Source organism: Camelus dromedarius, chromosome 16, assembly GCF_036321535.1.
Source record: "Camelus dromedarius isolate mCamDro1 chromosome 16, mCamDro1.pat, whole genome shotgun sequence".
Taxonomy (NCBI): domain Eukaryota; kingdom Metazoa; phylum Chordata; class Mammalia; order Artiodactyla; family Camelidae; genus Camelus; species Camelus dromedarius.
Window position 1 is genome coordinate 49,222,386 of NC_087451.1, and position 18,924 is coordinate 49,241,309.

Genomic DNA, 18,924 nt, shown 5'->3' on the forward strand with positions numbered 1-18,924 from the left:
ACTTGGAGACAGAAGCTCAGCCCAAACAAACCCATGTTCTGAGCACCGCGGTGACAGATTTGCTTTTCCTCTCTTGTGCTGTCTGTTGACCTCAGAACAAAGTGGTGCCACCTCTGTCTGGGGCTGATGCTGACCCAGGCTGAGGGGCAGAGGGCTAGAAGGGGACCGCTGGCATCCCCTTGGCTCAGTTGACAAGCCCTCCCTCCATCCTGGCCACCCTGGCCAACCTCACCCCAGCTCCGGGAGCCTGCTGAGGTGTCTCTGGGGGCCTCACACTTGTCCCTCCTTCCTTCCCACAGGTAGAAAAACTCGTGAAGTATTTGGATCCCAACGACCTGGGGAGAATCAACTTTAAGGACTTTTGCAGAGGCGTTTTCGCCATGAAAGGTGAGGTCTTCTGGGGGAGGGGGTCCCAGGGGCTCCCCAGATCCTGTCCAGCTGGGGAGGCTGACATGGCTTGGATTGCATCTCCCATTCCTTTCTACGGGGTTCCCAGGAGCCCAGGATGAGTTCCAGAAGTGGGTTCTGCCCCCGACTCCCCAGGGGGGCCGAGGGGACAGGTCTGAGGCTCTCACAGCTGCCCCCACCATGGAGGGCCTGTGGGTGTCTCTGAACCTCTGCCTTGAGGTCCCACGTCCAGAGCCAGGCTTGGCTGGACTGGCCGGACATCATTTCTGCCCTTCTGTTGTCTGTCCCCGTCCTGAGAAAGGCTCCCTCTTTGCTTTCCTTTCCTCTCTCGGCCTCCATCTCCCTCAAGGACAGTCAGGCTCCTGAGAGGTTTCCCAGGACATGGGACTTCCCGTTTTAAAACCAGGATGGTTCTGGGCAAACCTGGACCGAGCTGGTCTCCTCACCTCCCTCCCTGCCTCCCTTCCAAGTTTCCTTCCTTTGTTTCTTACCCCTCTCTCTAACTCCTCCTGCTTCCTCCCTTTCTTCCCTTTAAAGAGGGCAATATTGTAGAGGGGGTGGGTGGATAGAACGCGTGCTTAGCGTGCACGGGGTCCCGGGTTCAATGCCCAGTAGCTCCATTAAATAAATAAATAAGCAACATAAAATCCCCCCCTGTTCCCCCAATTCAAAGGCAGTTGTGAGAGACCCGCAGGAATCAAGTGTGGCCACTCTCAGTACTGCACTCTTTCTGGAGAAAGTGGTTCCTGTCACGAGCCTGTGGGGAGAACACAGTTGACGTCTGGGCACCCAGAGGCCCTCAGTTACTTTGATGGATGCCGTGTTTCCATGTCTGAGTGGGTCAGAGCAGGACGAAGCCTTTCCTGGGTGGCCGGGGGTTGGGGGGGGGGTCCCTCAGAGTCTGGGAGGGTGGGAAGGGAGCACAATTACTTCCATTGACATGAGGGGCAGAGAGAAGTGAGCTGAGAAGTTGGGGGGCCTGCTCACCGCAGCCCCAGTAAAGGTTTCTGAATGGAGTCGTCAGACTCAGCAGGGCCGCTGCTAACCGTGCCTGTCACGTGCCCGTGCTGGCACTCTGCAGGTTTGATCTCCTCTTTGCTGTTCTGAGACCAATTCCTATGTGTGGAGGGTTCCCCCGACAGCAACCAACAAATCAAACCCACAGGGTGTCCGAGGAGAATTCAGCTCGATTCTGACACCATCTACCCAGAGACAGCGTCAGGTCCCACTAGTTAAGGGTTCAGTCCTACAGGACTACTCCCTCACCGCCACTTCAGACGCCAGTTACAAGCCCAGGTCACCTGCGCTTCTGACCAGCTGGCTATAAATCAGAGGTTCCCATGACCCCCTCTTTGGATTGGATTGATTTGCTAGAGCAGCTGGCAGAACTCAGAGAAACATTTTACTTACTAGATTTCTGGTTTACTGTAAAAGGATGTAACTCGGGGACGCCAGATGGAAGAGGTACACAGGGCAGGGTCTGGGTGCAGAGCTCCCATGCCCTCTCCGAGGGCACCACTCTCCCCAGATCTCCACATGTTCACCAACCCAGAAGCTCTCCAAACCCAGTCCTTCTGGGGTTTTGTGGAGACTGCATTCTAGTCACGATCAATCAAATCACTGCACATTGGCCATTGATTCTACCTCCAGGCCCTCCTTGGAGGTCGGAGGTCAGGAGGTGGGACTGAAAGTTCCAGCCCTCTAATCACCTGGTTGGTTATCCTGACAACCAGCCTCCATCCTTAGGTGGGTCCAAAAGTCACTTCTGTAACATAAAAAAACCACCTTTTGTCACGCTCAACCCTTAGGAAATTCCAGGGATTTTTGGAGCTGTGAGTCAGGAACTGTGGATGAAGGCCAAATATGTATTTCTTATAAATCACAATATTACACCTCCTTTGTCCAATATGATTTGGAGGCATTTGCTCAGGGGAGGGGGGCCACCTGTGTAATGAGTCAGCAAGAGGTGGATCCTTCCTGAGCGTGGCTAGGTGTTGTGGAGTTTGCAGGGCTGCAGAGAGCCTCAGCCTCACAGCCTCAGAGTGCATGTGTTAGGAGTCCCTGTGATCCAGGCAGGGAGTATGGTCTTATGTCCCTTCCTCCAGGAAGGCCTCCTTGATTATCTTTGTCTTCCCTCTGCATTTGGGAGTCACTCATCTGTGTGTTCCCTGTTGGGGTTAGTCCCAGTGGCAGAACGTCTGGAGGACAAGGGCTTGAATCAGCTCCCTCTACCGATCCCTGGACTGGCTTCTCCATAGACTGGGTGCCCCATCTTTGCCTAGAATGAGCAGCTGGTGTCTTGGTGATGTGGGGCATCTGCCTTCCCGCAGACCTACCCTCCCAAGGCTGGTTCATCAGAGGCAGAGCTACCAGGCCGGGCTGAAGCTCTGCCCCTCAAGGTCTGCCTGTCGTCCTTCCGCAGGGTGCGAGGAGCTGCTGAAGGACGTGCTGTCCATGGAGAGCGCCGGGACGCTGCCCTGCGCGCCCGAGATCCCAGACTGCGTGGAGCAGGTGAGCAGGGCGGCCTCCTGGGCAGGGGTGGGAGCCTCCCGCCGCCTATCTTGCCCTTCTTGGTCTTCTTGCCTTTGCTTCACCTTTCTCGTGTCAGGGAGGCCCCAGAGCCCTCTCTGAGTGTCCTTTGGCTTTGAAGTCAAGGAATAGATTTTGGAACCAGTGCACTGCGGCCCCTTAGGAAGCCACAGCAGAGGGTGTGGGGGCTGGGGGTCCTCACAGAGCACCTTTACTCTGCCCTGTGATCCCAAGGGGAAACTGAGTCCCAGAAGGAAAGTGGTAGACTTGAGGTCAATAGCAAGCAGGGTAACAATTCTCTTTTCTTCGACACCAACTGGGTGTCTGGGAATTCAATTCACTTCTGATGCTACTGCCCAGAGTTAGTGCAGACCCCAGGATCAGAGACTCAGTCCCACAAGACATTGGGGACAGCCACAAAGGGGGTGCCCAGAAGGGCTCTGCACTTCTGTCAGGCCAACTACAAATGCGAGGGTTCCCACGACCCCCCTCAGGTTCAGTAGTTCACTAGAAAAACTCACAGAGCTCAGGAAAACACTAGATTTACAATTATTGCTTATTATAAGGGACACAATTCAGGAAAGCTGCCCAGGGCCAGGTATGGGGGAGGGGCCTCTCCAGGGCCACCACTTCCCAGCAAGCAGTGTGCTCACCAACCCAGAAACACTGGAGCTCATTGTTCTAGAGTTTCTAGGACCATCTCCAGCCCTCTCGCCTCCTGGAGGTGGGGGTGGGCGGGCCTGAAAGTGCCCAATGTGGAATCACTGGTTTGGTCCTTCTGATGACCAGCCCCCTCCTGAGGCCCCCCTGGGGGCCCCACCTGAGTCACCGCATTAGCATGGACTCAGGTGTGTTTGAAAGGGGCTCCTTACGAATAATCACAATCACTCCTATCACTCAGGAAGTTCTCAAGGTTTTAAAAGCTCTGCTCCTGGAAGTGGGACAAAGGCCACAGTTTTACTGTTTTACTGTCATCATCACCTAATGGTTTGTTTATTAGAAAACTTGGACCATTTTTCCAAACCCTTGCAGCTGCGTCCTACAGACAAATAGGTTAAGATGCCTGGGTTGACAGTCTGAGGGCCTTTCCAGCTGAGACACCCCAGAGCTGGAAGAGAATTATCTTGGTTTCTTATCCAGGCCATCTCCGAAACCTCTTCCTCAACTCTGGTTGGTGCCTCATCTGGACCCCAAAATGACTATTTTCTATAGCTGAAAGAGACCAGGACCCCAGAGGTTACTTTGGCCAGTGGAACACCTACCTATTGGAGTCCAGCTGGGTGGTGGGGTCAGGGCTGGGACTGGGTGAGGGGGTCCCTACAGAGGGTCATAATGCCCAGGGCTGCCCAGCAAAATGGTGTCAGAGAAGGCCAAGGCTCAAGGTGGCAGAGACCAAAGCCAGGCAGAGACCAGGTATAGGCCAGAGCCTCCAAGGTAGGGGTCAGGTTGTTGGACCCCAGGGTGCTGTGCCCTGGGATGAGTGAAGAGAGCTGGGCTCCAGGCAGGCACAGAGGCCAGCAGTGAGGGCTCTGGCCTGCCTTGAGGATATAGGGTGAAGATGCATTTGGGCCTAACTCATGGGACCAGGACCAGAGCAGAGGACCCTGGGTACAAGACAAACACTGAGTGTCCCATGAGGTTTTGGGAGTGGACCCTTCGTGTATTGAACAGGAAGCAGGGTAAGGAGGTGGGCGGTGGCGCCCTTCAGAACAGGGTCTACACCCCACTTCAGCCACTGACTAGCCCTGCAAACCCAGGCAAGTCACTCTCCACTCTTTTGAGCCTCAGTTTCCTCAGCTGTCAAAGGGGGCTTGCCTACCAGTCCTGTGAAAATTCAATGAGAAAACAGACTGCTGATACGTGAGAATTACCTTCCTCCACGTGTGGTGTCTGGGAGATGAGTAGGAGAAACAGTACTGAAGTTGCAGTCTGCATCTTTCTTTTACCTTTGGATACCGATGTTTCAAAATTACATCAAACTAAAAGCTGACTCGTGAGGGGCTGAAGGTCAGGGTGGAGCCCTGGCCGGGCTTCCCCACTAGCCAGCAGCGACAGGGCTGGGTCCGGTTCCTGCAGCCATGGGCTGCTTTCATGGCCTCCACAGTAGGCCGTCCACACTGGCAGGTGGAGAAAAGGAGAGAAATACTCCTGGAGGAGTCAGCCTCCAAGAGAGCACTCTTCTTTTTAAAGCAAGATGATTTTTTCCAGAATACGAAATCTAGAGATTACAGAAAAGCAGAAAGATCAGGTCAGTCTAATCTCAGCAACCTTGTCGCCCCTCTCCTCTCCTCTCTCGGGACTTTTGGTGTGAGCCCCTCCCGGTGAAGTCTTTTCTGCCCTCCATGTAGGTCTGGTCCTTACAGGTGGCTCAGGTGGCCAGAGCCCAGCAAGGTGGCTGACGATCACTGGACACACTGCGCAGCCTTGGTTGTGAGCCCACTAGACAGGTGGGCAGTGTGGGTAACCGGGGCTCTGTTCCTTGCCATGGGCTCCTGAGTGCTGGGAGGGGGACAGTTCAAAGGCCAGCCTGCTAGGCTAGGGGACTCCTATGGTGAGGGGCTGTGAAGGCCTGGAGGCCCCAGATCCTGTGATGTGAATGAATCCTGTAGGGGGAGCTGAGGGGACCGACCTGGGGCAGGTCCTAATCCTGTAGGCTCGGCCCTCAGTGCCCTGCTGTGTCCCAGCTGTCCCCTAGGGGTCAGCTTGAGACCAGCCAAGCCAAAGGGACCCTGGCTTGTCATTTGGGTCTCCCAGGTACCGCTCTCAGGGAGGGAAATCTGAGGAGTGGTTTAGGACCACGCAGGGTTGACAGATGCCCTCAGGGTGAGGGGGAACCTTTGACATGAGCACGTGACAAATGTCTTGGTTAAAGTAGTGAAACGCTTTGTGTTGCTGGTTGGTGAATGGCTGCAAACCCGGCATCCTGCGGAGCCCGTCCCACTCCTCCTCTCCCAGGCCCCTTGAACCCCTGCTGGGAGCTGCCACTGCAGGGGCTCTGGGCCTGCTGTCCAGACTTGCTGGCCTGTGCAAGTCCGTCTGGGTAGGTGCTGCCTGCACCCCACCCAGCTCTTGAAGTCACTGGCTATCACCCTGCCTGTGTCCTTAGAGCCTATGCCCCAGTACAAAAAGCCTCCTTTAATGGCTTGGTAAACCCAGCTGTTGGCGAGTTTCCCAATGCAGGAGATTTGAGTTCGGTCACAGGGGATGCTGGGTGTCCCTGGTGTCCATGGATCGGCGTCCCAAGGCTGAGGTCTCAGGAAATGTCCTGGGAGTCCCTCTGGAGGCTGGCCTGCTTGGTGGGCTGCCCACTGTTCTCCCTTTTTGCAGCCCCCAATCCAGATGGTCTCTGCGGGGTGGGGGCATGGGCAGGTGCATTAGGGCCCCACCCTCAGGCCCCACAGCCCTCTGGGATCCCGGTCCCTTGGTTGTTCTCTGACATGGGCTGGTTAAGAGGGAACCCCATAAAATAAATAGGGTGTCAGGCCACCTTCTCCTCCTGTGTAACTGCCATCTCAGTGAACAGTGTCACCATCCACCCAGCCTCCAAGCCAGAAAGTCATCCTTGACACCCTGCATCCAGCCAGCCTGAGTCCCCCAGGCCCCACTCACCCCTGTCCCTCTCCCACGGTGCCTCCCGGCTCCTTGTCATCCCCAGCCTTTCTCTCTCCAGACCCACATCCCACAGTTGCCTCAGGATCTTCCTAAGGAGCTGCTGGGATTGTGTCACCTTCCTCTGTGGCCCCTCATCACCAGTGGGATGAAATCAGCTCCTACCCACTTCTCCAGCCTCGTCTCTCACCACCTCACCTCTCACACCCTGAAACTGGTGACACCCAACTGCACCTTGATTACTGAAAAGGCCCTGTTCTCTCTTGCCTCCCAGACTTTGCACAACGTTTGTCTTTCTCCTGGGATGTCGTCCCACTCACTGTCCCTGGGCTAACTTCTGCTCATCATTTAAGATGTATGTAGGTGCCCCCTCCTCCAGGAAGCCTCCCCTGGTTCCCTCTGCCCCCAGCCTGCACTAGGACCTGCACTGAGCTTCCCTGGGGCCCTGTGCCCTCCATCATCACTACCTTAACCTCACCCTCCAGGACAGCTCCGTGTTCCCCACACAGTGACACCATTTTGGCCTGGTGGTACCAGAGCTTGAGCTGAGCGCATCTCCTTCACACCCAGCACGGGGTCCACAGCGAACATCCTCATCCACACTCCACAGAGGGTTTCTCTAAGTATTTCTAGGATTCAAAATCTAGAAATGGAATTGCAGTATCGAAGGGTATGCAGATTTTATTTTCTAATCTATGGGGCCAAAATTTTCTTCCAAAAAGACAGTACCAATTGTATCATCCAACAGTAGCTGGGAGTGCCCAATTCCTTACCCCTTTGCCAGTCCTGGAAGTTCTCCATCTGCTGGCAGGCCCCCCGCCCCACCACCACTCTTTCCCCTTCCCTTCTCCTGCTTGGAGGAAACTCACTCTCACTTTCATTTGTGTTGCCATTTGGGGTGAAGGAGACCAGCTTTCCTTATGTTCACTGGCCCTTTGGGTTTCTTCTTTTGTGAATTGCCTATTCACAGTCTTTGCCCATTTTCTGTTGGGCTGTTTCTCTTTTCCTTATCGATATATGCAAAATCTATTTATATTCTGTCCGCCTGTATGCATTTTGCTTGTATTTTAATTTTGTTTTTGGTGTCTTTTAGTGTATAGAATTTTCAAGTGTGGATGTAATCATTATCCAACCTTTTATGCCATTTATGTTTGTGTATGATTTTTGTGCCTTCTTTACCTCAAGGCTATAAACATATTATTCTCCTAATTTTTTTTCAAATACTTTTTAGACAAAAAGTGTTTATGCTTAGCTCTTTGATTCACCTGGAGCTTATTTTTCATTTTGGTGAGGGTAATATTTTTATTTTCCAAATGCTGCCAGCTGTTCACATAATTACTGTGGAATAGTCCCTCTTTCCACAGTTAGTTGGAAGTTACACCCCTTTATTGTAAGCTAAGTTTCCTTATAACATGGGTCTCTTTCTGGACTCTGGTCTATTGTATTGATCTATTTGTCTACCTACTTCTGAGCCAAAACTACAGTTTTACTATAAAACTACTGCTTTATAGTGTAATATCTGATAAAGCCTCCCCCATCATTCTTTATTTAAATAATTTCTTCATGTTATTCTTACTTATTTTCTCTTCCAGATTACTTTTTTTTTTTTTTTTTTTGGTCAAAATCTATTTAAAAGCCTACTAGACATTTTGGTTGAAATTTGTAAATTAATTGAAGGGAACTCGGTTTGGAGGGGGTGTTTGTTTTTACCATATTGAATTCTCTCATCCATGAACATAGTATATCTCTTCGTTTATTCTGGACTTCTTTTATGCCCTTCAGGAAAGTTTTATGATTTCCTCAAATAGGTTTTGCACATGTCTTCATTGGGTGACTCTATTTAGAGTTTCTGTTGCTGCTTTGTGTAGGATCTTTTTGCCATAATTTTTCTAATCGGTTATGGCTAGTGTTTAGGAGACCATTTGATTTTTGTTGTTGATCTTGTCATAACAGCCTTACTGAACTCCTTTATTAGTTCTGATAGTTCATTTACAAACTCTTCTCCAACCTGCTTAATCTGTATAACAAGGCAGCCATGTTATTTTTTTTCTGCATAAATTTAAGTGGCTACATAATATTTCATTTCAAGAAGACAACTAAATATATTTACTATATAAATATATAATTATTTACTACATAAAACCCAAATGTATATAGTTTCTTATTGTTGGGCACATATATGTATATTTTAAACTAATTTGGGGAATTCACAAAAGCAGTGTTATTCTTGTAGCTAAATCATTCCCCACAGCCGCAGTTGTCTTAGAGTAAGCCAGAGGTTGGCAAATGCCAGTTCTCATGAGCCAAATCTAGCAGCCTGTTTTTGTAAATAAAGTTTTATTGGAACACAGCCATGCCCATCTGCTCATGCTTAGATGGCTGTTTGCCCACCACAATGGCGCAGTTGAGTGGCTGCCACAGAGCTGTGTGGCCCACAGAGCCTAACATATTTACTACCTGCCCTTTACGCGAAAGGTTTGCCAACCTTTAAGATAAATTCTGATTGGTGGAAACTGTTTTATCAAAAGGATGCAAATCTTAACATTTCTAATACATCTGTCAAATTGCTTTCTGGAAAAGTTATCTCACTTACTCTCTCATCAGGATTGTGGTATATTCCTCCTACCCTTTGGGTCCTGGAAGTTCTGCTTTCTCAAATCTTTCTCATGTGAGAGGCAAAAGTTAGTTGCTCTTTGGAATTAAATTATGGTTGAACTTCTGACATTGCGCGTATTGGTCACTAGGAGTTCCTTCTTCATTCTTTGCCCACCCACATTCTTCACCCTAGTTTCTGTGGATGTATTCATTTCCATTGACTTAAAAGAACTAGAAATCTTAACTTTCGACCATACATACAAGTGTTTTTTTCAGCTTGCCATTAAAAAAACTTGAAGTATAGACAGTTTACAATGTTGTGTTAGTTTCCGGTGCACAGCATAATGGTTCAGTTATACGTATATACATATATATTCCTTTTCAGTTTCTGGTGTACAGCATAATGGTTCAATTATATGTATATGTATATATATATATTCCTTTTCATATTCTTTTTCATTATAAGCTGTTAAATGGTTTTAAATATAGTTCCTTGTTGTCTTATCTATTTTACATATAGTAGTTAGTATCTGCAAATCCCAAACTCCCAATTTTTCATTTATTTTTGACTTTGTTTACCACAGCAAATTAAAAAAAATTTAAGCCAACTCATTCATGTCTTCCGTTGTGGCTTCCGCCTTCGGTGTAAAGCTTAGAAAACTTTCCAACCCAAGACTGTGAAATGCTTCTGTTTTTCGTTTTCTTTTTTACGTTCAGTTGTTACGGTTAAAGCTTTGATCCACAGAATGAATGTTGATGTCTGCAGTGAGGTAGGGGTCCAGTTTTCCTTTGTTTCTCCTCAGCCCCTCTTCCCCTCCCTCCTGTCGCCTCGCCTCACGGGAACCAGAAGCTCTTTACAAGGTTAGGCTTAAGTGGTCCCCTGATGGCAAAACAAAGGGAGTTTGCTGGGAATCAAGACCTCAGCCTGAGCCCAGACTGGCTCTTCTGCTCACATTCACAGAAGGAGCTTTGCCAAACCCAGTCTTGCCAGAACAGGTTTTTGTTTTTTGTTTTTTTTTTTCAAATCTGTCCTGAAAAAAAAATCTGCCCTGGGCTGCTCTCTAGAACTGGCCCTGGAGGTGGGTAGGGCCTGAAGGTCCAAGTCCATTATTGTTTAATTTCATACATTCTGAAGTGAGTGTTTCTAAAACCACTTGCAATAATGGCACTTTTAAATTCTAAAAATACTTTTCCTGACAAACAGCGCTCTGATTCAGCTGTGCTGGTGAAGGTGTGGGCGGTGGTGCCATGCTTGCACTGGTGAGGCCGGGTGGGGGGAGGATTTTTCCTAGCTCAGGGAGGGGCCCAACTTGATCCTTTCTGCTTATATAAGGCCCCAGTATTTTTTTTTTTTCTGTTCCAACACCTTCTTCCTTCCAGAGGAAAGAATAATTTACTTATCCCAAGCCTGAGAATCTCTGTAAGAATAGAAAGATCCTTGAGTCATATCTTTGAGAAGTAACTCAATTCTGATTAAACCATCAGTGCTAGGACCGAAGCAGAGCAGACGTGGAAGGCCCTTTTGTTTGTTCCCTGGCCCTGGTCTGCCCTGGACTGTGTGTCCCCCGCCTCCTGTCTCTGACCGTTGTCACCCTAGGTACGCTTGGCTGAGCATTCCCGGACTTCCTGAACCGTCTTATACTCCACCTCCTGCCTACTCCAGCCTAAATGCTCAAGTTCACACCTGTCGTTAGAAGTTAGACTCACTGAGTTAGAGTTTGAGCAAACTTGAAAGAGTGATCACTTACATCCCCGTCTTTTTTAAGCCAAGCAGAAGGGGAAAGCTTTGGTTTTATTACCCTGTAGGATACCAATTTTGTGTCTACCCTTGCATCTTCTTTCAGCAGCCTTTCTTTCATTGACTGTACATACGTCGATCTCTCCCATTCTACTTTGAAGCCACTATCCCAACTTGACTCACTAATGAGTTAAGTAAATTTTTGACACAGGTAACTGTCGGAAAACACATACATACACAATCCCATAAGGACAGATGATGGTTCACACATAAAGTTACATCAGGACAGGTGCTAGTTCTCAGAAATAGCAATGTAAGCCAGTGGGTCTCAACCCTGACTTCACACTGGATTCATGCAGGCTGCTTAGAAAACATACCGATGCCCCAGTCCCTCCTCCCAGAGATTCTAATTCAATTAGTCTGAGGAAGGGTCTGCTCATCTGTTTTTAAAAGTTCCCCAAGTAATTCTAATGCACACCCAACATTGAAAACCAAGGATCTAAGCCAGGAATTCTCAGACTTTGCTGCATATTAGAATTCCCAGGGAGCTTTTAAGATTCTGGATGCCCAGCTATCCCTCAGACCAATGAACCCAGAACCTCAGTGGGATGTGGCCCAAGCATCAGCACTTTTTAAAGCTCCTCAGGGGATTCCATGAAGCTGTGACCCGTACAGCATCCTGGATTCTGGTCAGTTCACATCAATATTTCTTTCCCTGAGGGTGGAATGCAGAGGCTGGGACTGGGGGAAGAGAGGGAAGAGTCTTCTACCTTGAAAATGGCGAATGCCTGGCATAGGGTGTGTGTTCAAATGTCAGCTGCCCTTTTCATATTGCCCCAGAAGTGTCCTCTGCGGAGAGTGGTTTGGGACAACAGGGCCCTGGCCCGGGATGTCCATCCCCCATAGAACCCGGCTGCCTGGATGATCAGACTTGGGCAGGGAGCATTCTTAGAGTCCAGTGAGCCATGACAGCCTTCCCAGACAGAGGCTGCAAGGGCCCACGGGGACCCTGGGGCAGGGGCGCTCCCTGTGTCAAAGCCCAAACAGGCATCTCATTAGAGAGTTCCCCGCCTGCCACCCAGTTTTGCAAACTTCTGAGAGCTCAGGTTGCCCCTGCAGAAGGTGTGAGAATGGAGAATGTACTTTTCCTCCACCTTTCAGGACAGCGGTAAGGGCAGTACAATGAATACCCATAGGTCCGGTGTCCTAGTGCACGGTTGTTGACATCTGGGCAATTTGCTTTCTCTGCATCCGGGTGTGTCTCTGTATACACACTTTTTGGGAGTGGGGCTGGACCACTTGAAAGTTAGTTGCAGACATTATGATTCTTCATCTTAAAATGCTTGACCCTTCCTAAGAGCAAGGATCTCTCCCTGTGTAACCACGATACCGTTATCACCTGTGGGAAGTGTAACACTGATGCAATATATTATCTAACAGAAACTCCATATTCACGCTTTCCCAGTATGTTTATCACTTTACTTTTTGATCTCGGCTCCAACCCAGGATCACACCTTACACTTAGCCATCATGTCTCTTTAGTCTCCGTTCATCTAGAATAGTTGACCAGCCTTTTGGTTTTTGCAGCCTTAGTGACATTTTTGTGGACGTTTTTGATGCGTTCAAACCGGTTGCTACAGAAAAGATCCCTCAGTCTGGATTTGCCCATGTTGATTGTCTAGCCCTTTGGGGTAATGCAGTTTAAGTCCAAATTAAACACACAGAAATCTGGCCCTGGGTGGCCGGGGCCAGGGAGCAGGTCCCTATCCAGGCTCTTGGGGTAACATGATTTCACCTCCTATCACAGCTAGTCTCAGAGAGGCTTGATTTGAGCCCCTTTTGTTGGGGGGGGGCTACTCCGAACCTGCCAGAAGCCCTTTTAGTCAGATCTTCACCAGGCATTGCTATGCCTCACCCAGGCTGCTCAGAACCCTGGAGAGAGCTCAGGTTTGAGTCCCAGGGGCCGAGGGCAAACTCTGCTCCACCACTTTCACTGTGTGTCTTTGGGCGAGTTGCTTCACTTCTCTGAGCCTTCTTCATGTCTGCATGTGTGATGCGTAACTTGCAGGGTTATGGTGAGAATGAAATGGGGCCATATTTCTAAACGGTCCTGAGAAAAATGGGTCCCCTAGGAAGAGGTGGTTTGGATTATTGTCTTCTCAGTACTACTCAGATCCTTGAGGGGAATCCTGGGTGCACAGGTGACATGGAGAATACCCTCCCTTTGTCATCCCTAGAGCCACCGACTTGCCTCCAGGTGCGCTCACCATAGCTTCCATCCTGGGCTTGTGGACCAGGTGACCCTGCTCTGACAAAGGCCCTGGATCCCAGCACCTCTTGTGGTTCTGGACGTGCCCCACATAGAGCCCCTCCCCTGCAGCGCCCCCTCCTGGATCATTTCCACTGGCCGGCAGCTGATGTACTATAATGCTCATGGGGTGGGGGTAGGAGGCCCCCTGACCTCCCATCCCCCTCTCTCCCCTCTTTAGCTTCTGTTTCCTCCAAAGCTGTCTGACCCACTTTCTCACCTCCTTTCTCTCCACTACGCCACCCATTCATGTCTCGGCCCCTCTGTCTGGCTGAAGCACTTTGCGTGGTCACCAGGGACTCTGTCTTGCCCAGTCCTAGCGTCAATTCTCCGTTCACACTTTACTGGAACTCTCAGCCCGTCCTTGGCACAACCATCCTCTCCCTCCTGAGGATGTGTCCCTCTCTGAGCTCTGTTGGGCCCTCCTGCCTCTCAGACGTCTCGGTCCCTAGACCTCTGTCTTCCTCACACTCACTCACCCGCCGGGGGAGCCTGTGGGGTGGGGGCAGGGCTCTCTGTGCACCACCATCTATGGGCCCCCAGCAGTGACTCCCCACTGATTTTGCCTTTGGCTCCAGACCCTTGTATGGAACTGCTGCACCCTGGGCACTAACGTCTAGTGCGGTGTCACAAGGTCCCTTTGGTTCTGCTCCCTCCTCTTAGCCCTCGAAAAGGCCCCGCCACCCACCTGGGTGCTCAGACCAAAGACTGAGCCATGGTCTCTTTCTCTCCTTCCTTATAGGCAACCCATCCACAAGGCCCGTTGGTTTTACCTCCAGGACATGCCCTGGGGTGTCCAGTTCTCTCCACCTCCATGCTCCACCCCTCTCAGAGCATCACTCCCCCCACCTGGTCGTCTGCATCCTCTCTTGTCTTTCTCCAGATTACAGCCGAGTGGCCTTTTAAACTCTTCAATCATGTCCTAGAACTCCTTCACTTAAGATCCAATCACTTGTCATCTTAGGGCAAAATCCTGAACCCTGACTTCTCACTGTGAGCTCCCGGATTTCACTTTGGCCTGAATCTTTGACCTGAATCTTCCCCACCATCCTCACTGGCCTTTTTTCTGTTCCTCAGACCCCTTGAGCTAGTTTCTTACTTTGCCTTGCTGTCCTGTCTACCTAGAACCCTTGTGCCTCAAATCTTTGAACAGCCACCCTTGCATCCTTCAAGTTTCAGCACAAACATCACCTCCTCAGAGAAGCCTTCCCTGCCTACTCCTCTCAGAGAACCCCTCCCCCCACCCCTTCCCCATCACTGTCATAACACCCCGCTCATTTCCTTTAGAGCCTACACCACTGTTTGTCATAATCTTAAAAAAATTTTTTTAATTATTATTTTTTAAATGGAGGTACTGGGGATTGAACCCAGGACCTCGTGCATGCTAAGCACACGCTCTACCACTGAGCTATTCCCTCCCCTCGTTTGTCATAATCTTAACTCTCTGTGTGTCTTGTCTGTCTCCCCCACTAGACTGTAAGCCCTGTGGGTGGAGGGCTTTGCCTGCCTGTTTCACTGCTGTGCCCTCCATGCCAAGCACAGGGCCTGGCACGGAGCAGCTGGTAGTACATACTGGATGGATGAATCTCAGCTGTGGAAGGTCAAGTCTGCCAAGGAGGGATGGGCTAGGTTTCATCCCACCTGGGAGCTGTGGAGGGGCATCCCCTTCACATCAAAGGCTGTGTGTACAACCACACTCAGTGGTGGTGGGGTGCAGGGGGGCAGGCAGGGGAAGAAGCTGAAAGGAAGGGACTCTTTGCCGACTCTGCACCTGGGCTCTGAAACTTTAATATGTGTGTGAATCACTCTGGGCTTAACACAGCACAGACTCTGATTCAGTGGGTCTGGGGTTGCCGGACTGTGTATCTCCTACAGGCCCCCATGTGGCGGTGATGCTCCGGGGTGGTTGGGGATCACACCAGTAGTGCTTTTGGTCACTTGTGGGTCCACTGCCTTCCCATCAGTGCTACGGGAGGATGTGGAAAGAGTCTGGGGGTCCCCCTCCCCATTGCCTCCCACCTCCTGCCAGCAAGTGTTGTTTCTAGCAGTGGCTGTCACCTCCGCATGTGGCAAGGCCCACGTGGTTTCTGTCTCCACATGTCTGCTACCGTGACAGACAAGACATTCTCTCCCAGGAATTGTGCCCAGCCACCTGCTCTGTCACTGCTCTGATTTCTCTTTGCGCGCCTTTCGTTAAGCTGACTTTTGTGGGGTAGGAGGGAGTCAGGCCCCAGTGCAGGACGGGACAGCTGACCTAGCTGGGAATTGGAGGCTGAGGGGTTCCCAAGCTTTGGTTCAGGCACATATGGGCAGACCTGACTAGTCCTGGAGGCAAAGGGTTAATTTTAACTTGGGGTGAGCATGGGCTTTGGGGACTGAGAGTCCTGGCTTTGGATCCTGACCTTGTCACCTGCCACCCTGAGCAAGTTACTTAACCTCTCTCAGCCTCGCTCTCCTCCCTTGCTAAATGGAAGTCGTAATTGGTGTCTTTTGCACAGGGTTCTTGTAAAACTGAGAAATGAGGATGCCTGCAAAGCACTCAGTACAGTGCCTGGAAAACACTGGAATCTCTCAACTCAATGCATAGATTGTGAGACCTATCACGTAGATTGAAAACCTTTGGCCCCAAGTGTGTTGACCAGGTATTGACAGGCGATGCCTGTGTCCCAGGCTGCCCTCAACACCTGCATCCCAGAACCCCACAGCACAGTTAGGAAATCCAGCCCCTGGGGCAGCCTCCGAGAGTTGGGCCAGCCCTACATTAGACCCTTTTCCCAGGGTAGAGAGGGCCTGAGGGCATGAGAACCACACCTGCTGAGCCTGAGGAAGAATGCTCAAATATTTTACAAGAGAGATAAACAGCTGCTCCCATCCTGATCATTGCTACATTCTGTTTCCTGACCAGGGCAATGAAAATAATATGACACAGCGCGAGGTCCGATTCTTGAGGGGAACTCTCTGTGAATTCTGTGGGGGTCCCCAGCCAGTTGCTGACTTGCCAAGCCTCTGATTACCAGCACAGTGTGGATGGGCAGGAGGGTTACTTCACAAGTCTCTGCCTCAGAGTCTTGCCTGGCCCCCTGCTTTGTACACTTGCTGTAACCAGTTGGACAGAAAAGGCTCCTTTGACCACAGGGGCATTGCCTCTTTTTTGGTTGATGGAGGTGCTGGGGATTGAACCCAGGACCTCATGCATGCTAAGCATGCACTCTGCCCCTGAGCTATACCACACCTCAACCCACTCCTCGCCCAGGGGGCTCTTCTCACCGCTGATGCTGTGATGTTACATATAGAACCAGCTTTAGAATGGCTACCGTTATCACACCCAGCCCAGGCTTCTTGCTGCGCTGTGACTTGGAACATTCTGGCTTTCCTGGGCGGAATTTTTAATCCAGGCTGAAAGGACCCCTGAGATGGGTGGGCGGTCTGGCACCCAGGCGGAGGCCTGTCAGGGCCTTTATCTGCTGCCGTGAACATCAGCTGATGCCTGGGAAGCGGCTGGACCTCTCTCCATCGGACTTTATCGGCAGAAACTCACTCAGATGTGTGATACAGGGATAAGTATTCCTGAGGACACACTAACCCCATTCCTTTAGATTTTCCATCCCTGGTATCAGGTTCCATGTCAGAAAGCACTGTTTCATCCTGCCGTCTTGCAAAATCCTCTTCACAGACATCTTGCTTTTATTCCCTGGGCTCAGTGTACGGCAACCCTAAACAGAGTATTTCTTCAATGTCCTTAAAATTGCTACTGGAAATCTTATCCGACTTGCTGCTTTGCATGCTTTGATCCAATACATTCTTTTTTGGATTTTTGCACCAGAGGGAAAAACAAGTCTTTCCTAATGAAATGCTTTCCTCCTCTCGTCAGTCGTGATACAACTAACTCCTCGCTCTCCCTTTTTCTTGCTAGTTAGAAAATTAGAGCAGTGGTGAATCAGAAACTTTCAATGTCCCTGCTTTTTCCATGTGGCTAATTTTTGCTTCATTAATCCACCTGTGAATAAGGCAGTCTGACTGTCTTTTGTTGTAAGTGATTCCACAGATGTCAACAACAACAAAAATGGGCGGGGCAGGGTGCAGGAGAGGGTGGGGAGGTGGAGGAGGGGCTTCCGTGCAGCCCCCCAGCCGAGCAACAGATGGAGCATCACTGCTGCAGCCTGGCAGTGGGTCCCCTTCTGCGTGCTCGCCGGGCCTGGCCTCCCCAGGTGACCGCACCCTTCAGGTGCCAGGGCCTCTCTTTCTCAGCTTATCTCTGTTTCTATGCCTGTGTGCTTGCTCTCTGACTCTCTGCCCCTGTCTATCCAATCTCTCTCTCTCTCTCTCCCCTCTCCCCTCTGCCTCTTATCTCTCTCCAACCCATCTCTCTAGCCCGAAGGCTTTCCAGTTGGCCCCAGGTCTCAGCAGAAACCAGAAACGAGGGCAGGGCTGGGGAGGGACAGATGGAATGTCAACCCCGCACAGGCCTTTTCTGTATCTAATCTCTCATCACCGCCCGATCCTGTCCACTCAGACCAGCCCTGCACAGTAGGTACTAGTATACCCACTTTATTAATAAGGAAGCTGAGGCTCGGACAACAATTAAGTCGCTTGCCCAAGGTCTCAGGATGACAGTGCGCAGACCCAGGACTTTAATCTACACCTGTCTGATCCCGGATATCGCAGATCTGGGCACCTCCCTGACCCCAGCCCGGGAGAAAGGACCAGGACTCATTTGCCCTGTGGGGTTTGCCCAGCGCCAGAGGCAGTTCATCTGGAGTATCTGCATTGCTGGAGGACAACCTTTTACCCAAAGGAATGAAACTATTCCAGGAGTGGGGGTGAGGTCTGCACTGGGGAGAGGAGGCAGAAGAAATCCCCCTGCCCGTTCCTGCTCTGTTTGGAGCCCTGCACGTGGCCTCTGACCTGCACACACAGGGTCCTAACACTGAAGCCTTTTGGTTGGTGAAGGAGGCCATTGGCTCCAAGCTCTGGGCTGTACATGTTAAAAGGTGTTCCTCAGAAAGGGGTTCCTCCGCGAGGGAGTCTGGGAAACGCATCAAGGAGAGATGCGCTGGCTTCTTGGCTGCAGGACTTCGAGAGCCGTCAAGATGCTCAGGTTCACCTCTGGGATCCCAGCAGGATTGGGAGGCTGCTGGCCAGCCTTCTTTGCTCTTGGAACCCTTTGTGCATTAGCATCTTTTTACAGAAATGCAGAACTGACAGGCCCTGTGGGTAGCCCGGAGTGTGGTGTGAAATGTGTTTGGGGCATGGCTGCCACTTCTTCCCCAGAGGAAGCAGAATGTGGCCTGGTTATAACAGTGTGGGGTTTGGTCAGCAGCTGTTACACAGGGACCGAAAGGCTTGTGGCAACATACATGGTCATGGGTGAGTCTGGTCCCTCTATCCACTAGGAGGGTCACTGTGCTACACAACTTCAAAGGGGAACTGTTCTCATCATAGTCCATGGGAATGGTACCTCGGAGTTGTGCAGTGCACGACCCAAGCAGCCGAACATGACAGTACTGGTCCTGGCCCTCAGCATGGTTGTCTGACTGTTGCAATAGCCTCTCTGTTGACTTCCTATCTCCAGTCTGCCACCTTTGGTGTCTCCTGCCCCCCACCTCTCCAATCCTACCCTCCTCCAAGTCCCTTCTCCCCTCAGCCAGCTGCCAGGGATCTACAAGTACCCTCCAGCTGTGCACAGCCCTCGGAGAGGAATCCTGTCTCTGAGATGGGTACATTATATTGTCTCAGG

At 50.8% G+C, this 18,924-nt stretch overlaps 1 protein-coding gene across 1 annotated transcript in view; it reads left to right on the forward strand.

The window, feature by feature from the left end:
* Nucleotides 1-18,924, forward strand: part of RAB11FIP4 (RAB11 family interacting protein 4) — a 106,851-nt gene that overhangs the window by 27,851 nt on the left and 60,076 nt on the right. The window contains exons 2-3 of the mRNA XM_031468329.2: nucleotides 300-387; nucleotides 2,831-2,919. Of these exons, the coding sequence (XP_031324189.2) occupies nucleotides 300-387; nucleotides 2,831-2,919 (177 nt within the window). The remainder of the gene's footprint in view (nucleotides 1-299; nucleotides 388-2,830; nucleotides 2,920-18,924) is intronic.